The sequence below is a fragment of the Gadus morhua genome, chromosome 9 (assembly GCF_902167405.1).
Source record: "Gadus morhua chromosome 9, gadMor3.0, whole genome shotgun sequence".
NCBI classification, from domain to species: Eukaryota; Metazoa; Chordata; class Actinopteri; order Gadiformes; family Gadidae; genus Gadus; species Gadus morhua.
The window spans coordinates 21113471-21131522 of record NC_044056.1 but is presented as its reverse complement, the minus strand read 5'-3'; the positions used below and the strand labels follow the sequence as shown (position 1 = coordinate 21131522).

The 18052-nt window shown below is 51.1% G+C and overlaps 1 protein-coding gene across 7 annotated transcripts in view; it reads left to right on the top strand.

The window, feature by feature from the left end:
• The window catches only part of tln2b (talin 2b), an 84104-nt gene that overhangs the window by 33964 nt on the left and 32088 nt on the right, over window positions 1-18052 (top strand). For all 7 annotated transcript variants that reach the window (XM_030366857.1, XM_030366859.1, XM_030366858.1 and 4 more), the window contains exons 13-32: window positions 1218-1401; window positions 2368-2481; window positions 3259-3367; window positions 4336-4544; window positions 5053-5151; window positions 5739-5906; window positions 6869-7184; window positions 8725-8891; window positions 9927-10055; window positions 11444-11557; window positions 11741-11854; window positions 11961-12095; window positions 12304-12432; window positions 12941-13043; window positions 14439-14647; window positions 15094-15213; window positions 15519-15716; window positions 16391-16530; window positions 17094-17187; window positions 17942-18031. In XM_030366857.1, coding sequence (XP_030222717.1) covers window positions 1218-1401; window positions 2368-2481; window positions 3259-3367; window positions 4336-4544; window positions 5053-5151; window positions 5739-5906; window positions 6869-7184; window positions 8725-8891; window positions 9927-10055; window positions 11444-11557; window positions 11741-11854; window positions 11961-12095; window positions 12304-12432; window positions 12941-13043; window positions 14439-14647; window positions 15094-15213; window positions 15519-15716; window positions 16391-16530; window positions 17094-17187; window positions 17942-18031 — 2941 coding nt within the window. The remainder of the gene's footprint in view (window positions 1-1217; window positions 1402-2367; window positions 2482-3258; window positions 3368-4335; window positions 4545-5052; window positions 5152-5738; window positions 5907-6868; window positions 7185-8724; window positions 8892-9926; window positions 10056-11443; window positions 11558-11740; window positions 11855-11960; window positions 12096-12303; window positions 12433-12940; window positions 13044-14438; window positions 14648-15093; window positions 15214-15518; window positions 15717-16390; window positions 16531-17093; window positions 17188-17941; window positions 18032-18052) is intronic.

Genomic DNA, 18052 nt, shown 5'->3' with positions numbered 1-18052 from the left:
GCCCTCACTGTTTAATTGTGCATGTAATTAAAATTGTAGATGGCCAGGCACAGTAACCACAAGAGGAGTCATGTAAAAGTAAAACACACACAAACGTCGTGGAAATACTCAAACGTAAGTGTTAGTTTACCGAAATATATATATTTTGACAAACTAACTGTCCCCCAATGGGACAGTGAAGCTGCTTGATTATCATATTTATTTTGCTCATGAAGATATCTTCTGCTTGAAAACATTTAATTTGCATCTTGCCTCTGTAATGATTTCACCATTGGGGGCCTGTCACTCCTGGTCTGTGCGGCTGGTGTCTCGGTGTGGGGAGTCAGATGAGGGCTGACGGGCTGGTGTTCTGTCGCACCGCACTGCCGGGCCATTCGTCACTGGATATATACGTGTCCTTTTCTTCTGCTGAACACGCCAAGCCGTCCCCTCCCCGCCCGGCGACAGATGCAGAACGGCAGGATGCGTGCTGCTGCCCTCCCGATTCATGTTTTGGCTCTCACAAAATCATAATTGCTGCCTCTCAAAACAAGCCATAATTAACAATTAGATTTGGTGTCATCTGTTGAACATGACAGCGTAGCCACTCGTGCGTGCGTCTGTGTTTCTGCGTGCTTGCGTGTGTGTGTTTGTGCACTTGTGCTTTTGCTGTTGCCAACAAATAGTGGATGTCTTGTTCATCAACTTCTTTGCCTTTGTATATCCTCCATTGTGTGTCTTATTCGTTAAACAAAAAGTAATTCAAAAGGTTTTGCTAGTTTTGCGGTTAAACCATAACTGGGAAGGCGATTCCGCTCTAAAGTGAAATCCTACACCTAGAGACAGAGAGCTGCATGCCACATCAATTTATAGAGAAGCAGTGTCTTAAGGCCTGCACGGCACTTGTACAGTTGCCCTGACGTGTTTCATTCACATCAATAAACGAGACAAAGAGGCTCTCTGAGGCCTCAGTATACTGGGAGTGTGTTTCTGATGCTCTGTAGAGATAACTTCTGGGACTAGCCAGAAAATGTTGTGCAGCAAGCGAATCCACCGTCCTTGATCGGGGTCACGAACTGTCTCTTTAGCAAAATGCACCGAATTGATTTCCCTGTTCCTCCCAGGAACGTTCCTAATACAACAGCTCCCCTGTTCATCAGTACAGAAACATTCACTTTGTTTAAGGGCAGGGGAGGCAGCTCCCCTCACACCCTCCCGACCGCCCTGTGTTGCTGCAGGTCCACCATCCTGCAGCAGCAGTTCAACCGCGTGGGCCACGTGGAGCACGGCTCGGTGGCGCTGCCCGGCATCATCCGGTCCGGCTCGGTCGGCGGGCCGGAGAACTTCAACCTGGGCTCCATGCCCTCGGGCCAGCAGCAGATCACCACGGGCCAGATGCACCGGGGCCACATGCCCCCTCTGGTAGGCGTTACAGATGGTCTGGAGCTTAAGACGATAACGGCGGGAACCAGGGATTCATTACTAGGCTGGCTCTCGTTTAGACGGTACCGGCTTAGTGTCCGATCGGGACTCGTTTCCTTTTGAAGCTATTTAGTGTAAGGGTATTTTAAACAGGGTTAGGATGGTGTTGTAGATAGGATGTTGGACCCCCAGCTTCCATGAGCCAGGTTTGATCCCCTGTGTCTACAGCCTTATCTGCAGGCATCCTTTAAGCAGATGCCTAACCTCCACCTACCTAGTGGATTTTATCCGTGGCTTTCTCCAATACCACTGGATATGGATGTTTCAAAGAAACGTAGCCCTCCGTTACATGACCCATAGAAGGGAGTGGATCTTCAAAGTCCAACGAGGTCTTTGTGAGCATGGATGAGGAATGGTGAACTCCCTCCTGCCAATGGGAGTTGGATTCAGATGCTCTGCGAAGATAACGGCGAGCCAGAAAATGTTGTGCAGTGAGCCAATACACCGTCCATGAAAAATGGTCAAGAATCTTATTTTTAGCAAACAGGTTGTGCTAAACGGACTGAGTTAATGTACCTGCTGCTGACAAGAACATTCCTCATATAACAGCTCTTATGCACATCAATACAAAATCGTTAACATTCTTTAAGTGTTTAGTTCCAACATATTACAACACAAATTACAAGTGATGTGTGCTATGAGGATACACAAAAACATTGTGTATTTACATGTATTTGCACAAAAATATCATAATCTGGAAAACCTACACTGATTAGAGAAACATCAAAGATGCCCTTTCATTTTTATGTCTCACCTCACCTGTCTTAGCTTGCCATATGTTCCACCACCTGTGTTTTTATCGCTGTTTCTGTGTCTGTGTGTGCGTGCGCCTGTGTGTTTGTGTGTGTGCGCCTGTCTGTGTGTGTGTTTGCGTGCCTGTGTGTGTGCGTGATCTCGTCCTGCCAGAGCTTGGCCCAGCAGGCCTTGATGGGGACCATCAACAGCAGCATGCACGCGGTGCAGCAGGCTCAGTCTGACCTGGGCCACGTGGGAGACCTGCCCCCACTCGGTCACGACCTGGTGAGCTCAGTGCGCCCCCACAACATGGACACACTCAATATCGGGGTTACATTTTACAAATATTAAATAGTTTCCTGGTCTAATTTTCGAATTTTCATTTTTTTTTTTTTTTCTAAATATTATATTTGGATCCATGGAGCTTTTGGATCAGTGTTCAAGTTAACCCATGGTTTATGGCGGTATTACTGGCTTCATTAGCGAGAACTGGTTGTCATGTCATTGTATTTGTCTCTACTATGGCGATATCTCTCCTATAGAGATTAAGTATTGTGATCATAGGAAAGGCCATCAGTCAATAGGATGTATATTCATTTTATACAAAGGAACTATGCAATGGATGACATTACGAAAGGATTGCAATGTATCGCAATTTATTGAATGGGGACCATTGTATTGAATCGTAGTTTTAGATTCTTGCCCAAAACAACCCCAATACAGAAAAGCAGTAACAAGGTACAATATGCATTAAGGCCTAATATATAGTCACACGTCTTGAATTCTTCTCTTACATTTTGAAGGGCTGTACGGTTCCAGATATGCTCATTATTTAATATTGCTCTTTGATCGTCAGATCTCACGATAATTATGTGGAAGGTTCAGCAACCAAAGTAACATGTATTTAATTTCTGGGGCCAAGCTCCCACAATGCAGTGGGAGTAGTACAGCTTTAGCCCTGTAATCCTCTACAAAGAGAATAAGTTGATATGAGCGGGAAAATCTCCCAGCGGGATCAAAGCCGATAGCCAGTCTTTGTTTCTGTCTCTCGCCCACTCAAAGGCGTCCAGGGTTTGGGTGCAGAACAAAGTGGATGAATCCAAACATGAAATCCACTCTCAAGTCGATGCCATCACCGCCGGCACAGCGTCCGTCGTCAATCTCACCGCAGGTGAGTGTGCAACGAGTGCTCCATCGATACCCAATGAAATCATGCTTCTGCATTACTCTCAGCTATCAGCGGTGGTGAAAACCTGCCGTGGTGAAGGCAGACCTAAAAGTCGACTCCACCCGCCCTGATAAGGTTGTCCTTCGATGCCAAAAGTTTTGAGAAAAACGGTTGTCTTTCAAGCAAACCAAAACAATAAGAGCGTTGCAGCGGTTCCCCTGGTGCTTGGCCCGGGGCCAGCCCACTTCCTGTCCACCTCTCGCTGCGTTTTAATCTCTCGCAGCCATCTGCTCGGACGCTCCGTCCCGCTCACTTGCTCCGTCTTGATTGGCCCGTCCCTGCGTAACCATGCCAAATGGCCCCTAATTATGACACTAACGTTCCTGTCTCGGTGCAAGTGTGTGGGTGTATGTATGTGTGTGTGTTGGGGGGGGGGAGGTTATACCTGGCACCTGCACGCCTTCACTAAGCTTTGTAAATCGATGCGGCAGAACATTGGGTCTAGTCCTGAAAGAGGGGCTGGCGGATGTGTGCTTTATCAGGAGAGTGAGTGTGATGGCCAGGTGGTTAGGATTGCTTCCCTGCCCAGCGGTAGCCGGGATCCAGCCCGTGTCCACCGTCTACCTGTATGAGTAATCCCAGGGCAGGATACCAGCTCAGAAGTTGCTTTTAAGCCTGTGATAAACGACTTAAAGGGGAACCGCCACGCTCTGCTATTTTTTGGAGTTTAAGAGAGTTCTGCTTCATACACCTGTAGTGGTGAAGTGTAGTGTAGTGAAATTATCACGGCCCGCAACATCGACTCCATCCCCGTGAAAACGTGGTGGGAAATGAGCCCCATTGGGTTCTTTTCTGAATCCGCCTAAAGCCAAGCCCCGGACCAAAAACGTAAACCGTTTGCGATTTGGTCGCAGAAACACCAAAGATGCGGTGCTCTCTTATCGTGGAAAACATGAATCCACCCCCTGCAGGAGAGCCGGCCGAGACGGACTTCTCCGCGGTGGGCTGCGCCATCACCACCATCTCCTCCAACCTGACGGAAATGTCCAAGGGCGTCAGGCTGCTGGCGGCGCTGATGGACGACGAGGTGGGCAGCGGGCACAAGTTGATGGGCGCTGCCAGGACTCTGGCGGGGGCCGTGTCAGATCTGCTCAGGTCTGTGGAGCCCGCCGCCGCAGAGGTGAGGAGAACGCCGTCTCAGTGCACACGCTCACAGCCAGCGGCTGAGGCCGTTTCAACCTTGAGTTTGTTGTTGTTGCTGAAACCTTTTTTCTTTATATATATATATATATATATATATATATATATATATATATATATCCTCTCTTCTAAAGCTCATGTTTGCAGAGCCTGAAGCGAAGGCAGTCGATACACTTTCTCAACAGTTGGATTGCGTATTATTTCGGTTTCCTTTAATCCTGCCGTCGGTATCTCATGTTTATTCGGTGCTGGGACGGTGGATACACGATCCAGAGCTGGAGTGTGTTTTAGTTTTTTTTTACCTTACTTCCTTTTGATCCGACGAGTGTGATATGATTGACCCGGTTCGCACTGCACCAGGGGCCCGCCCCTCCCCCAGCACATGTTGTGCACGGTCGGGCCCGGGGCTGGGGGGAGGGGCGCGCTGCGTGGGAGAGGTACGGGGTCAGCGGCGGCGTAGTGAATGCGATGATGTAATCCCCATGCAGCCCAGACAGACGGTGCTGAGCGCAGCCGGAAGCATCGGCCAGGCCAGCGGGGACCTGCTCCGCCACATGGGGGAGGGCGAGACCGACGAGAGGTTCCAGGTTGTGCACCCACCCACGCACGCACGCACGCATGTACACGCGCACACACTTACACGCATACACACGCGCACGCACACACACACACACACCGCCGTTGCTATGGCAGCCCTGCCAAACAGGAAGGGACTACACTTGGTTACAGGCAATTGTTTTTAAAACACATATACAGTTGGGCCATTGTTGTGGAACACGATTGTACTGTAACGCTGTTGTCATGTCTGTCAATGTCATTTGCCCTCTTTACTTTTTATCTTCTGCTTCCGTTAATTATTATCATTTTCTTTCAAAGATTCCCCTACCTTCATGATCTGTCTAAGTCAATCTCTGCTAAATGCTGATCCTAGGCTAATACCATTCCAACCTTTTTAAAATGTTTTCAACCTTCACCTACTGCAGCAGCACCGTCGTCTCATCAACAGCTCTATGAATTGGCATCATGAGTCGATTTAACTGAAGAATGCACAAAACATACTCAGAAGTACTCACATACTCACATACTCCAGAACCGGAACATTCCGGGGTTCCCTGAGGGCCCCGGTGCGAGGCAGCTGGGCCCGTGGTCACGGCGGTTTGGGTTGTTTCCCCAGGACATCCTGATGAACCTGGCCAAGGCCGTGGCCAACGCGGCCGCCATGTTGGTGCTGAAGGCCAAGAACGTGGCGCAGGTGGCGGAGGACACGGTGCTGCAGAACCGCGTGATCGCGGCCGCCACGCGCTGCGCCCTGTCCACCTCCCAGCTGGTGGCCTGCACCAAGGTACGGGCCGGGGGCCGGGTCGCATGGGGGGTGGGGGAGGGAACGAGGTACGGACCGGGGAGGGGCGAGAGGGAGGGAACGAGGTACGGACCAGGGGGGGGGGCTGGTGAGTCGTAGCGGCTGCCTGTGGATAAGCCGCGTTGAAGGAACACAGCCTTCTTCAGTAGTAGCGTCTTCAGCAGCTCGCGTCGTGTTTTAGGTGTCACACACTCAAGAAGTTTTTTTTTTTTTTTTTTACAAAGACAACTGTTACGTAATGTTCTTCAAATATACCTTGTGTAATGAATATGCCATTGAGTGAGGTATATTGTTGTGGATATTAATTCAATGGTTGTTACATACGGGTAAAGCTGTGGGTGGAACTTGTGTTAGCTTACTGCTAAACGTGCAGATATCATATAGAATTTACATATTTACACAGACCACCAAACAACACTCACATAAATGTAATTAAATAAGACACATGTTACACTTTTAATTGTCACAGATAGTCATTGAGCACGAGGACTGTAGATTAAAGAAACAAACCATGAAGGGCTTTCCTGTCATTGGGAGATAATGGGAGGTGCTTCCCACCACGGAGGTGATTAAACACAGGGTATGAATTACTCTGATTGACATTAATGTTTTATATCCACTCAATCATCGGAAATTAAAATCTTTGTCTGCGGCGCTTTCGGCATAGTGTTTTTGCGAAGTCACGCAACAGCTGGGCCATAGCTGTGTGTAACCGCCGTTGTTCGTGTAATGTTGATAGCGCAGTGCATAGGAACCGTGAGCCGGAAGAGGTGTCCTGTTAGTGGACGATAATGCACACCCCTGGAACGTTATCGGCTTTTCTATTGGCTCTACTATTGGCTCTTCTATCGGCTCTTGTATTGGCTCTTCTATTGGCTAATCGGAATCCAGTATTGTACCAGGCGGCGGTATAAAGACGTGTCCATCCTGCCCGCCCCCCCCAGGTCGTGAGCCCCACCATCAGCTCCCCCGTGTGCCAGGAGCAGCTGGTAGAGGCGGGCAAGCTGGTGGAGCGCTCAGTGGAGACGTGCGTGCGGGCGTGCCGCACGGCCTCGGAGGACGGCGGCGGCGGCGGCGGCGGCGGGGAGCTGCTGGCCCAGGTGGGCGGGGCGGCGGGCACGGTCAGCCAGGCACTGGGCGACCTGCTGCAGCACGTCCGGCGCTACGCCAGCCGCGGCGAGCCCATCGGCCGCTACGACCAGGCCACCGACACCATCATGAACGTGACGGAGAACATCTTCACCTCCATGGGCGACGCCGGTGAGCCAGGGAGGGAGGAGGAAGGGAGGGAGGGAGAGGGAGGAGGTGGGGGGAGACGGACGGAGGGAGAGGGAGGAGGTTGGGGGAGACGGACGGAGGGAGGGAGGGAGAGGGTGGAGGTGGATGGAGATGGAGGGAAGGAAGGGGCGAGAGAAGGGAGGGAGAATGACTTGGCACAATTAGCGTTCACATTGTGAGCAGTGACTCTGCAGATTTTTATGTTTGATTCATATATAAACATATAAAATGTTAATGTACTTTATGACAACATTATTTGTATAAATTCAGTATATGCATGTACATTTATCTATCATTCATACATTTTATATATGTATATATTAAATGGTAATTAGTAGTCTTGGAAAACATGTAAGTTCATGTTTTTCCCAGCAATGTATATAGTATATTCAAGACGTCGTAAGAATTTTGTTATACCTCATTCACATGGTTCTTCTGGACGAGACTCAAATCTCTTTGACACAAGAGACCTATTTTACATTACTTAAGAAGTACTCAAATTTCCCAAGGGCAGCTGGCTGTTATACTATTTACAAGTTTCATGGAGCCCTTTGAGTATTTTCATATTCATGTGAAATCAATATGGAAACATTTCTTTCATCATCAGCCGCCTGTGAGTTTGTGAGACCTCCATAATTACTGTCTGCCTGGTGGTGTGACAAACACAGTGTCACAATGTCAGAACCCAGCCTCCACTCCAGGGTGGCAGAAAGCATGCCATCCAGAATGGCTACAGCTTTTACAATCTGGCTTCAATCTGCATCAGGCTTTGAAACCTAAGAAGAAACACATGACCTTGGCTTTCCTGTTTCTTTTCAAAGACAAACTAAATTGTCGACAAGGTAGAACCACTAGCTTGGAGAAAGGTAGAACAGCTAGACAGAACAAAGCTAGAACATATCTTGAACATATCTTGAACAAAGCTAGAACAAAGCTAGAACACCTAGCTAGAACAAAGCTAGAACACCTAGCTAGAACAAAGCTAGAACAAAGCTAGAACACCTAGCCAGAACACCTAGCTAGAACAAAGCTAGAACACCTAGCTAGAACAAAGCTAGGACACCTAGCCAGAACAAAGGTTTAACCCCTCGCTAGAACAAAGCTAGATAAAGGTGGAACAGCTCACTGAGGAGCTCCGGTCTGAGCCGGTGCGAGGTGTGGCCGTGTAGCAGCCTGGATGTGTTGTCAGTGTGTGAGTGAGGGTTATTTATAGATGCTAGTGGGTGTGTGGGAAAAACTGCTCATTATGGCTATCGCAATCATCGTCACCTGCTAGAATGGATGTTCAGTATCTGTCGAACTGTAATTTATGTGAAAGTGAATATCCAGCCATTTCTGGCTATCCAGAACAATTACAGTTGGTATTCTTACGATAATCATAGTTATTGAGCTCATGTTCATTCATGGGTGCATGTCTGAACACTGTCTGTGGGTGGGTGTGTGTCCGTGCATATGTATGTGGACGTTTGTTTTTGTGTGTGTGTGTGTGTGTGTGTGTGTGTGCGTGATTGTGTGTGAACAGGGGAGATGGTGCGTCAGGCCCGGGTGCTGGCCCAGGCGACCTCTGACCTGGTGAACGCCATGCGGTCGGACGCGGAGGCGGAGGTGGACGTCGACAACTCAAAGAAGCTGCTGGCCGCCGCCAAGCTGCTGGCGGACGCCACAGCGCGCATGGTGGAGGCGGCAAAGGTGGGGCGGGCCGGGCCCGCACGGCGGCCACGACGGCGCTCTGTAGAACAGGATTCAGGGCGACATTAACGCTGCTGCCCGAACCCATGGGGGGGGATAGTGTAGTGAGTAGCGAGGGGGTTTGAGACGTCACAAACACGTAGCCAGTGTAACTCTGCCCTGTGTGCTCCTTAATGACGTGCGTCTCCAATGACTTGCTTTGGATCAAAGGGTCCGCTAAATGTCCAAATAGTAAAAAGTGTTTCAGTTTTTGTATTTGATTTCGTTCCCCATGAAACACAAACACAATCTGTGCTCAGAGAAATATTCAATTAGAACATACGGATTATTGTTTATTGCAGTGTGAAATAAGCCGTTATTTTAAACTCCCGATAATTATGTATGGCATCAGTGGTTTTTAATAAGCCCCTGGCAGCATTGGCTGCTATAAATGAGTAGGATATTATTATAACCAATGTGATTTTCTTGTCCAAGTGCAAGCATTGCGTGCAACTCATTAGATGTATTTGATCTATGACACATTAATCACCACATCACTGGGATCCTGATGGAGAAATATAATGCTGCCGAGGCTGGTCTCCTTGGCAACAGTGACAAAACACTGCTACATGCATCCCATCGCTCACGTAGCCGGGGCAGACATTCAGATGTGACGAGATTGCACAATTTTTTTCCGTCATTCAATATGTTAATTATAAGTCTGTGTGGTTGTGTGTGTGTGTGTGTGCATGTGTTTGTGTCAATGGTGTATTGATGTGTGTGTGTGTGTGTGTGTGTGTGTGTGTGTGTGTGTGTGTGTGTGTGTGTGTGTGTTTTAATCCACATGCATGTATCTGTTTGAATCTGTGTGTGGGTGTGTGTGTCTACGTGTCTGTCTGACTGACTGACTGACTGACTGACTGACTGACTGACTGACTCTGTGTGGTTCTGAATGTTTGTGTGTGTGTGTGTTTCTGCCTGCATGTGTGCATGTGTGTTTCTCCATGCATGTGTGCATGTGTCTGTTTGTGTGTGTGTGTGTGTGTGTGTGTCCAGGGGGCGGCGGCCTACCCGGACAACGAGGACCAGCAGCAGCGTCTGCGGGAGGCGGCGGAGGGGCTGCGCGTGGCCACCAACGCCGCCGCGCAGAACGCCATCAAGAAGAAGCTCATCAACAGACTGGAGGTGAGACGCCAGCCCCCCCCGCTGCCCCCACGGCCCCGTCGCCCCCACACCCCCCCCCCCTCCCTCCCTACGCCCCCGTCAGAACACAGACACATTAGAGACGCTGCTTCACTCATCAGCCGCCCCCGTGCGGCGCTCCGTAATGGGACTGCGCCCGAGGACAAGTCCCAGAGATCGATCAGGGCTGCACTGCACAAACACCGCCCCCCCCCCCCCCCCCCCCCCCCCCCAACCCCACCTGCTGGGCCCCTGGGGGTAATGGGAGTCTTAGTCAAAAAATGCAGAAATAATTTTGTATTGATTTTGTGCAAACGAGGCGATGTGGGATATCCTCTTTTCTCCGGGCCGCTGTCGCAAAGGGCAGCGTGTCTCGTTAGCTCGCTAAATGAGCCGGTCTAAGTATGATAATAGATGGACGGTTCTCCCCCTCTGGTACCTGCTGCAGAACTCATTATGCTGACACACTCAACGCACATAAACATCACCTCTTGCTCATTACCTTTTTTCCGGTTATAAAAACAGTGCTAATAGAGTCTGCATATTGAAGAGGAATGTCTGAGTGTAAAGTGTGTGGGTCAAAAAGTGGATCTTAGATGGTTGATCTTTTGCGCACATTTAGTTGTGAGTTAAACAATGTATACGAGATGAGCCTAAATATAGAATTACCTAGCTATATACTGACATTTGTAAAGAGGAGATCGAAAAGGGAACTATACACACTCCCAACCATTACGAGTTGCATATGATCACCATGCAGCCCATACATTTTACGAGATATATTGTTGTAATGCTTTCCTGCTGCTGACAATCTACTTAACTCTATTCTCCCAACATTCAAGCGTTGAAAGGATGAGTCACTGAACACATTGTTATTAAATCCTTTTTTCTTTTGCTGCATTCCTCTGCGGGTATATATAATAGGATTTCTGTTATTTTCACAGCCAACTCTATTCAGCTTCTTAACTGACTTCAAATAGTACTGTCATCATGTTTGTTTTCCCCAGGACAAAAGACAGCATTGTTGATCAGCTCCCTTCCCATTGTTTCCTCTCATCCACTCAACTAGGACCGTCTCCTCCCTCTATTTTCCCTTATTTCCTCTCTTCAAAGTCAGCCTTGTGTTTGCTTGTGTGGACATTTGACAGCCGAGGGAAAATGTTTTCAGTGCAGCCCTGTTAAACGGCTGTAAAGTCAGACCAGTCCCCGCACGACGCCGCAGCGAGTGCAGCAATCTCCTGGTTAAGTGATGGACTCGTAAAAGAACATGATTGTCCTTGGGACCGGCACGTGGCAGATTAACACCTCACAGAGAGCATTGGCTCTGTCACCCTGTCCGAGCGGCGCTGGTTGAGCCCTGACGCTGTCCACGGGTTTCCCCCCCCCCACAGATAGCGTCCAAGCAGGCGGCCGCAGCCGCGACCCAGACCATCGCAGCTGCTCAGAACGCCGCGGCGTCCAACAAAAACACTGCGTCCCACCAGCAGCTAGTGCACAGCTGCAAGGTACGCACTCACACGCGAAACACAAAACCCACGCACACATGTACATCCCGATCGCACCGCCGGGACACGGCGCTCACATGAAGCCCGGCTGTGGTCTGTGGTGAAGGAGGTGCGGTGTGCTTTCTGAGCAGATTGCACTCCGTTGACTAGAATCTGGGCCATCGTCTGTTTTTTCCCCCTCAGTTGGTCGCAGACTGCATCCCTCAGCTGGTCCAGGGGATGAGGAGTAGCCAGGCCCAGCCGGACGAGCTCAGCGCCCAGCTTGCCCTCATTATGGCCAGCCAGAGCTTCCTGCAGGTACACGATGCACCCCTCTCGCCCATTAGCATATGGAGCCAAAGCCGCCTTCTCGTGTGACATGCGACCGCATCCTGTTTGTGTTCCCATTACCCTGCCCTTTTAGCCCTGCAGCAAGATGGTGACATCTGCCAAGGCGGCGGTTCCCACGGTGACGGACCAGGCCGCCGCAATGCAACTGGGCCAGTGTTCCAAGAACCTGGCCACCTGCCTGGCTGAACTCAGGACCGCCACCCAGAAGGTTTGTTTATTCAAAACAACGGCCGTACCACCGTTTGTCAACCTCAGGCCCACCTGTTCCACTCGGCCGGGCTGCACAGATGCGCCCGTGTGTTCCTCTGGGGCTTGTGGCGGGGAGGGGGGGGGGTTTGTCCGTCCCCGCCCACCAGTGGAGGGGAGAGACGTTCTTATTGTAACGCCAGATCCTCTTCCACCGCTCACCACCACAGGCCCATGAAGCGTGCGGGCCCCTGGAGATCGACTCGGCCCTGAAGACGGTCCACACCCTCCGGAGCGAGCTGCAGGACGCCAAGATGTCGGTCATCGACGGGCAGCTGAGGCCCCTCCCCGGGGAGTCGGTCAGTACCACACCGGGACCCCCCCCCCCCTAGCTCTCAGAACACACTGCTCCTTCATACCCGTTCCCGCGTCACGGGGCGTTGGGCCCAGACGCTGGCTCCGGTTATTAGATCATCCTGCATTACGTCTCATTACAGGACGCCCCGGCCGTGCGGTTTATTCCACTTGTACCGCAGTTGCCAACAATAAATTACGTATTGGATACTTTCAACTTTAATGTTATTGTGTTTTATCGAATCAGATGACATTTAAATATTAAAGCGGTGCTTTGACCGTCCACAAACATCTGGTGGATAGTTGGTCGTTTATTGTTGGATTCGTAGCAAATTGATTGTGAACAGTTAAACGGCAGAGGAGTCCCGTTAGTGAGGAACAACCATTGGAACGTTAGTGACCAATCGGTATCAAGTATTTAACAAGGCTGGGGTATAATATGAGATGGATACAGTAGCTCATGTGTGCTGCTGTTGTTGTGTGCCCCCCCCCCCCCCCCCCCCCCCCCCTCAGCTGGGGAAGTGTGCTCAGGACCTGGGCAGCACCTCCAAGGCGGTGGGCTCCTCTATGGCCCAGCTGCTCACCTGCGCCGCGCAGGGCAACGAACACTACACAGGTGAGGGGAGCGTCGGCCAATCACAGCTCTGCAATGACTGCCTCTTCTGGTTTTCTGTGTTTGTTTTTTTTTGCCCGATTTTGTAGAATTGATTATGCTGTATTGCTTTTTTGGTTGTGTAATTGTAGACAAGACAAACGTACCGGTCACTCCCGCCATACAGCGTCTAGTGTGGATAAGGGCAGAAGTCGGGCGATGTTGTTGGTTGTGGTTTTAGTCTGATCTCCTCAGAGTGAACCCGGCTGGGCCTGGCTATCCGTCTCCGAGTCAAGCTGAATTGGTGCTCGCGGGAGAGGGGGAGGAGACAGCGAGTGAATAGTGGAGCCGTAGCGCCACGGCTCTGGGGCGCTGGGAGGCCCTGGGTGCTGCCGGCCGCTCGTTCCTCTTCTTTTCATTTGATTTAATGTTATTTCAGCCAACCGCCCGGCGAGGTCGGATAATGCAATGAGCCAAGGGCAGCTCTCAGGCAGCGTTTCAATATATTAGCCGATAGGTTTAAATAATTAGCCTGCCACACTTTATAATTATTCAAAGTCGTAATACCTGGTGTGTGGGTGATGCCTTGCTATTCGATACTGGGTTAATAAATGAGAAGAGATCATGTGTTCAGCGGGCTGCTTTGTCCGCAGACGGCAGGTAATGCAATGAAATGATGGCGGCAAAATACTAAATTGGTTATTCAATGAATAAAGCGCTGTTTCCCTGTCCCAATCAATTGCCCAGACCCGAGACAAAATCTGTGGCTTCTGGAGTGCAGGAGAATAGTGGCTGATGAGAACATTCTAGCTAGCTGCGGTGTGGATGATTTCAGAGCTGTAAAGCCAGAAAACAGAAAAGAGCCGTAAAGAGCAAGATTCAGAAACTAAACCACCCAAAAATACCTCCCCTTCCTCCCTGCACCCCCCCCCCCCCCGTGTTGCTGCCGCATGGAGAGTGTCTCATTTCACCCACCTGGGATTGTCAGGCATAATGTATTCCCCGAACCAATCAGAGAAGAAATTCCCATGATTGGTCAGAAATGAGCCGGGAGCATATCTGCAATCCAAATTGGCTGGTGCCGATTCAGGCGCACAGTCGACCAGAACGCGGGTTTTCTCAGTGAGCGTTTTACCCGCTAATAGCTGACGGATGGCTGTGGCATTTCTAACTAATTACGCTCAAATGATAGCTCTTTAATCTTACCCACAGCACCTTTTAATCTCAGACGGCAGGCAATTCAATGTCATTATGACAGAAGATTACTCATTAATTGAATGCGGAAATAAAATATGCCGTTACCCTGACGTAACCCCAACCGGAGCAGAACGCGTTGGGCCTATAACTCAGTGGTGTGGACCCTCTGGATAGGACCCTGCGTCCACTGACTCCCCTGCCCGGCGCCCCCTCTCTCCCCAGGGGTAGCGGCCAGGGAGACGGCCCAGGCGCTGCGGACGCTGGCCCAGGCGGCCCGCGGCGTGGCGGCCAGCACCATGGAGCCCCAGGCCTCGGCCGCCATGCTGGACTCGGCCCAGTGTGTGATGGAGGGCTCGGCCATGCTGATCCACGAGGCCCACCAGGCCCTGCTGCACCCGGGGGACGCCGAGAGCCAGCAGAGACTGGCGCAGGTGAGCCCCCTGTCCCGGTCCTCGACCGCAGCGCGGCCACGGTGCGTCCCACCGGGGGACAGCCCCACAATAACTTTCTCCTGCTCCATCTTCAAGACGATCCTGCACTTGCTTGTTAGCGCTGTGATCGTCCTCCCCCTCCCATCTCCTCTGGTGTAAGAGGTGTCTCCCTCTCAGGAGTGCAGTAACATGGTCGAGTCTGTTTGCATGTAGCTGGCGCTGCTCCAGCGGGATGCCTCTGTTGTTTGGCATGTGTCGGCGACAGCAGCCATTACATTAGCGACATGGATCGCAGTTAGCCGGGAGTGTAATTTGCATTGAGGAGCTGTTGTTTTTTTGTCTCTCTCGCCTCAAGCACTGCCCTGGGACCGCGCGGGCCTAGCCGGGGTTGTTAAGCTGATGAAGGAGGGCCTACTTACGGAGAGCGATGTGCCAATGTGTTTCAGGTGGCCAAGGCCGTGTCCCACTCCCTGAATAACTGTGTGAACTGCCTGCCGGGCCAGAAGGACGTGGACATGGCCCTGCGGAGCATCGGGGAGGCCAGCAAGAAGCTGCTGGTGGACACGGTGAGTCCAGGCGCATCACGCCATGAGCGTTCACTCCTCTCGGACGCCTTGTAATCCCGCATGCTGTTATTAATAGAGAATCCTCTATCGCTGTATTTGGTCGTCGATCAAAAGTTTTGCACGCCTCCACTTCCCTCTGGGCTTTCTGACAACAAGAACCCAAATTAACCTTGTTGTTGACTCATTAACGGTGTGTTTATTTCTTTATATATAAGCTGCTACATGTCATGATGGTCACCGTGTCCCCCCCCCCTCCCCCCTCCCCCCCCCCCCCCCCCCCCCCCCCCCCCCCGACTGCGGTGCAGCTGCCCTCCTGCGGGAAGTCGTACCAGGAGGCCCAGACGGAGCTGAACCACACGGCGGCCGAGCTGAACCACTCGGCGGGGGAGGTGGTGCACTCCTCGCGGGGCACCAGCAGCCAGCTGGCCATGGCCTCGGGGAAGTTCAGCCAGGACTTTGACGAGTTCCTGGACGCCGGCATCGAGATGGCGGGCCACACTCAGGTAGGCCCCCATCATCCTGGTTCCTGAAGCCCCCCCCCCCCTCCAACATTAGAGTATTTCTTTGGTCTTTTTACCAGTACAAAAGGCTTTTCAATGTAAACCAGGTTTGACATGCTGAAATCGACGAAGTGTTTGTTGGTGGTATGGGTTCATTTTGGACTCTGCAGACATCAGAGGGTTAATATCAAGTGGGTTGATACTCGATGACCTCCTTCCTGTCGGTGGGAGCGCCGTGAGGGTCTTGGACGCGTTCGGTGATGACGGCTAACGGACTCATTCTCTTCACAGGCACGCGCTTGTCCCTCCGAGTATTAGCACAATGAGACGTAATGAGATCCGCGATGATGTTCTGGTTATTCTGCTCGTTAATTTGCTCTGATCACCAGGGAGTAGGGAGGCTGTGTGTGTAGCACAACAGGCAGAGTGGTCGGGAGGGGATAGACGGGGGGAAAATGAGCACGTTCATTGTCCTACTCTTCGTTAACCCTTAAACCATGGATGGAGATCAGTTTCATTACTCTTGTTTTTTTGCACACAATACAATGAATGAAAGATCTATTACATAACAAGGGGGAAGGGATGTTTGACACATTCGTCCGCAGCGATGGTGATTCATCACTGTGGACGGAACCCAGACTGAAAACAGGTGTGCCTCTGTCTTTCGGATTCTGCAGAGTTGCGACGATCAGATCCAAGTCATCGGTAATCTGAAGAACATCTCCATGGCGTCCAGTAAGCTGCTCCTGGCCGCCAAGTCTCTGTCCGTGGACCCCGGCGCCGCCAACGCCAAGAACCTCCTCGCCGTTGCCGCCAGGTAAGACAGAACGCCGTGGATGCAATCGAGATACAACACGCGGGAAACCTGTCTGCATCGGACAAAACGCTCAAGTTCAGGGCTACATCTCGGGGCCGCTCCCGGGCCGTCTCGCAACACCGTCCGTCCGTGGCGTGATCTTCCTCTTTCTGCCACGTCTGTCGGCCGGGGCTGGAGGAGAAGGAACCTTCTTTTCTCAGTGGAGAGGAGCCAAGTCCCGCAGCCAGCCCCAGAGGGCCACTGCGGGCCTGGCTGCCTCCTCTCTGTCCAATTAGGAAGATGGAAGCGCTGGCTGGAGCCCATCCGTGCTCAGCAAGGCACGACGCAGGCATGCTTCAACACAGCCTCATCGCTCCTGTGTGTCGCGGGCGGGCGGCTCTTGTAGGGAGAACGCGCGTGTGTGTGTGTGTGTGTGTGTGTGTGTGTGTGTGTGTGTGTGTGTGTGTGTGTGGTTGGGTGGGTGGGGGTGTGTGTGTGGGTGGGTGTATGTGTGTGTGTTTCTGTGTGGACAAGTGGGTGTGGGAAAGAGAGTGAAGGGTAAAAGGTATATGTTGTGTTTCCAGGGCAGTGACAGAGAGCATCAACCAGCTGATTACACTGTGCACACAGCAGGCCACTGGACAGAAGGAGTGTGACAACGCCTTGAGGGAGTTGGAGGTAGGGCACTTTGGTGTCACGCACCATCATGTACTCTGCCTATTAAACCCGGACCTGGCACTCATCTACTGCAGCCTTTTACTGCAAAATATCTGAACTCGACAGTTTCTCAGGAATATACCGGCCCTTCCAGGAGTCAGTCCATCAAGGGATTGTTTTTCTTTAAATCGTTGAAATCCAGTCCACTTTAGCCCCCTATAGCTATAACTGTACAGGTTTAAGTATAGATACGGAACACAACCGATTATTATCCGCTTGGCATGCGGGAATCCACAGTGTTTTGCTGATGCACTGCCGTGCACCGTCTCCATGGGAATTAATCAGCCAATCATTGACCCCCGCTGAGCTTCTAGTGCCTGTAGCTCGTCCCCCTGCCTCTCGGATGAATCAACTGCCATTCATCAGCCGCCATGTTGTCTGCAGAGCCCATGAACATCTAATGGCAGCAATTTCTACCTTTTCAAAGAAAAACACAGACTCTGTTTGTTTAGTCGACACACACCCATACATTAAGTTTAGTATAAACACTTAGTTACATACATTCAATTCATGACGTTTCTATACTATATTCATAATTTTATTTCTATTTTCTACATGTAAATTACCCGCTTTCTGTTATCGCTGTCTCAGTGTAACTTATCCGACCTTGTAGTTGTACGAAACAAACCTCGCTATAATACAGTTCTGTGTCTGTGTGTTTTTGTGTGTGTGTGTGTGTGTGTGTGTGCGTGTGTGTGTGTGTGCGTGTCTCCAGGCCGTGCGAGGGCTACTCGACAACCCTAACGAGCCGGTGAACGAGCTCTCCTACTTCGACTGCATCGAGAGCGTCATGGAGAACTCCAAGGTGACAGGAACACCTCTCCCG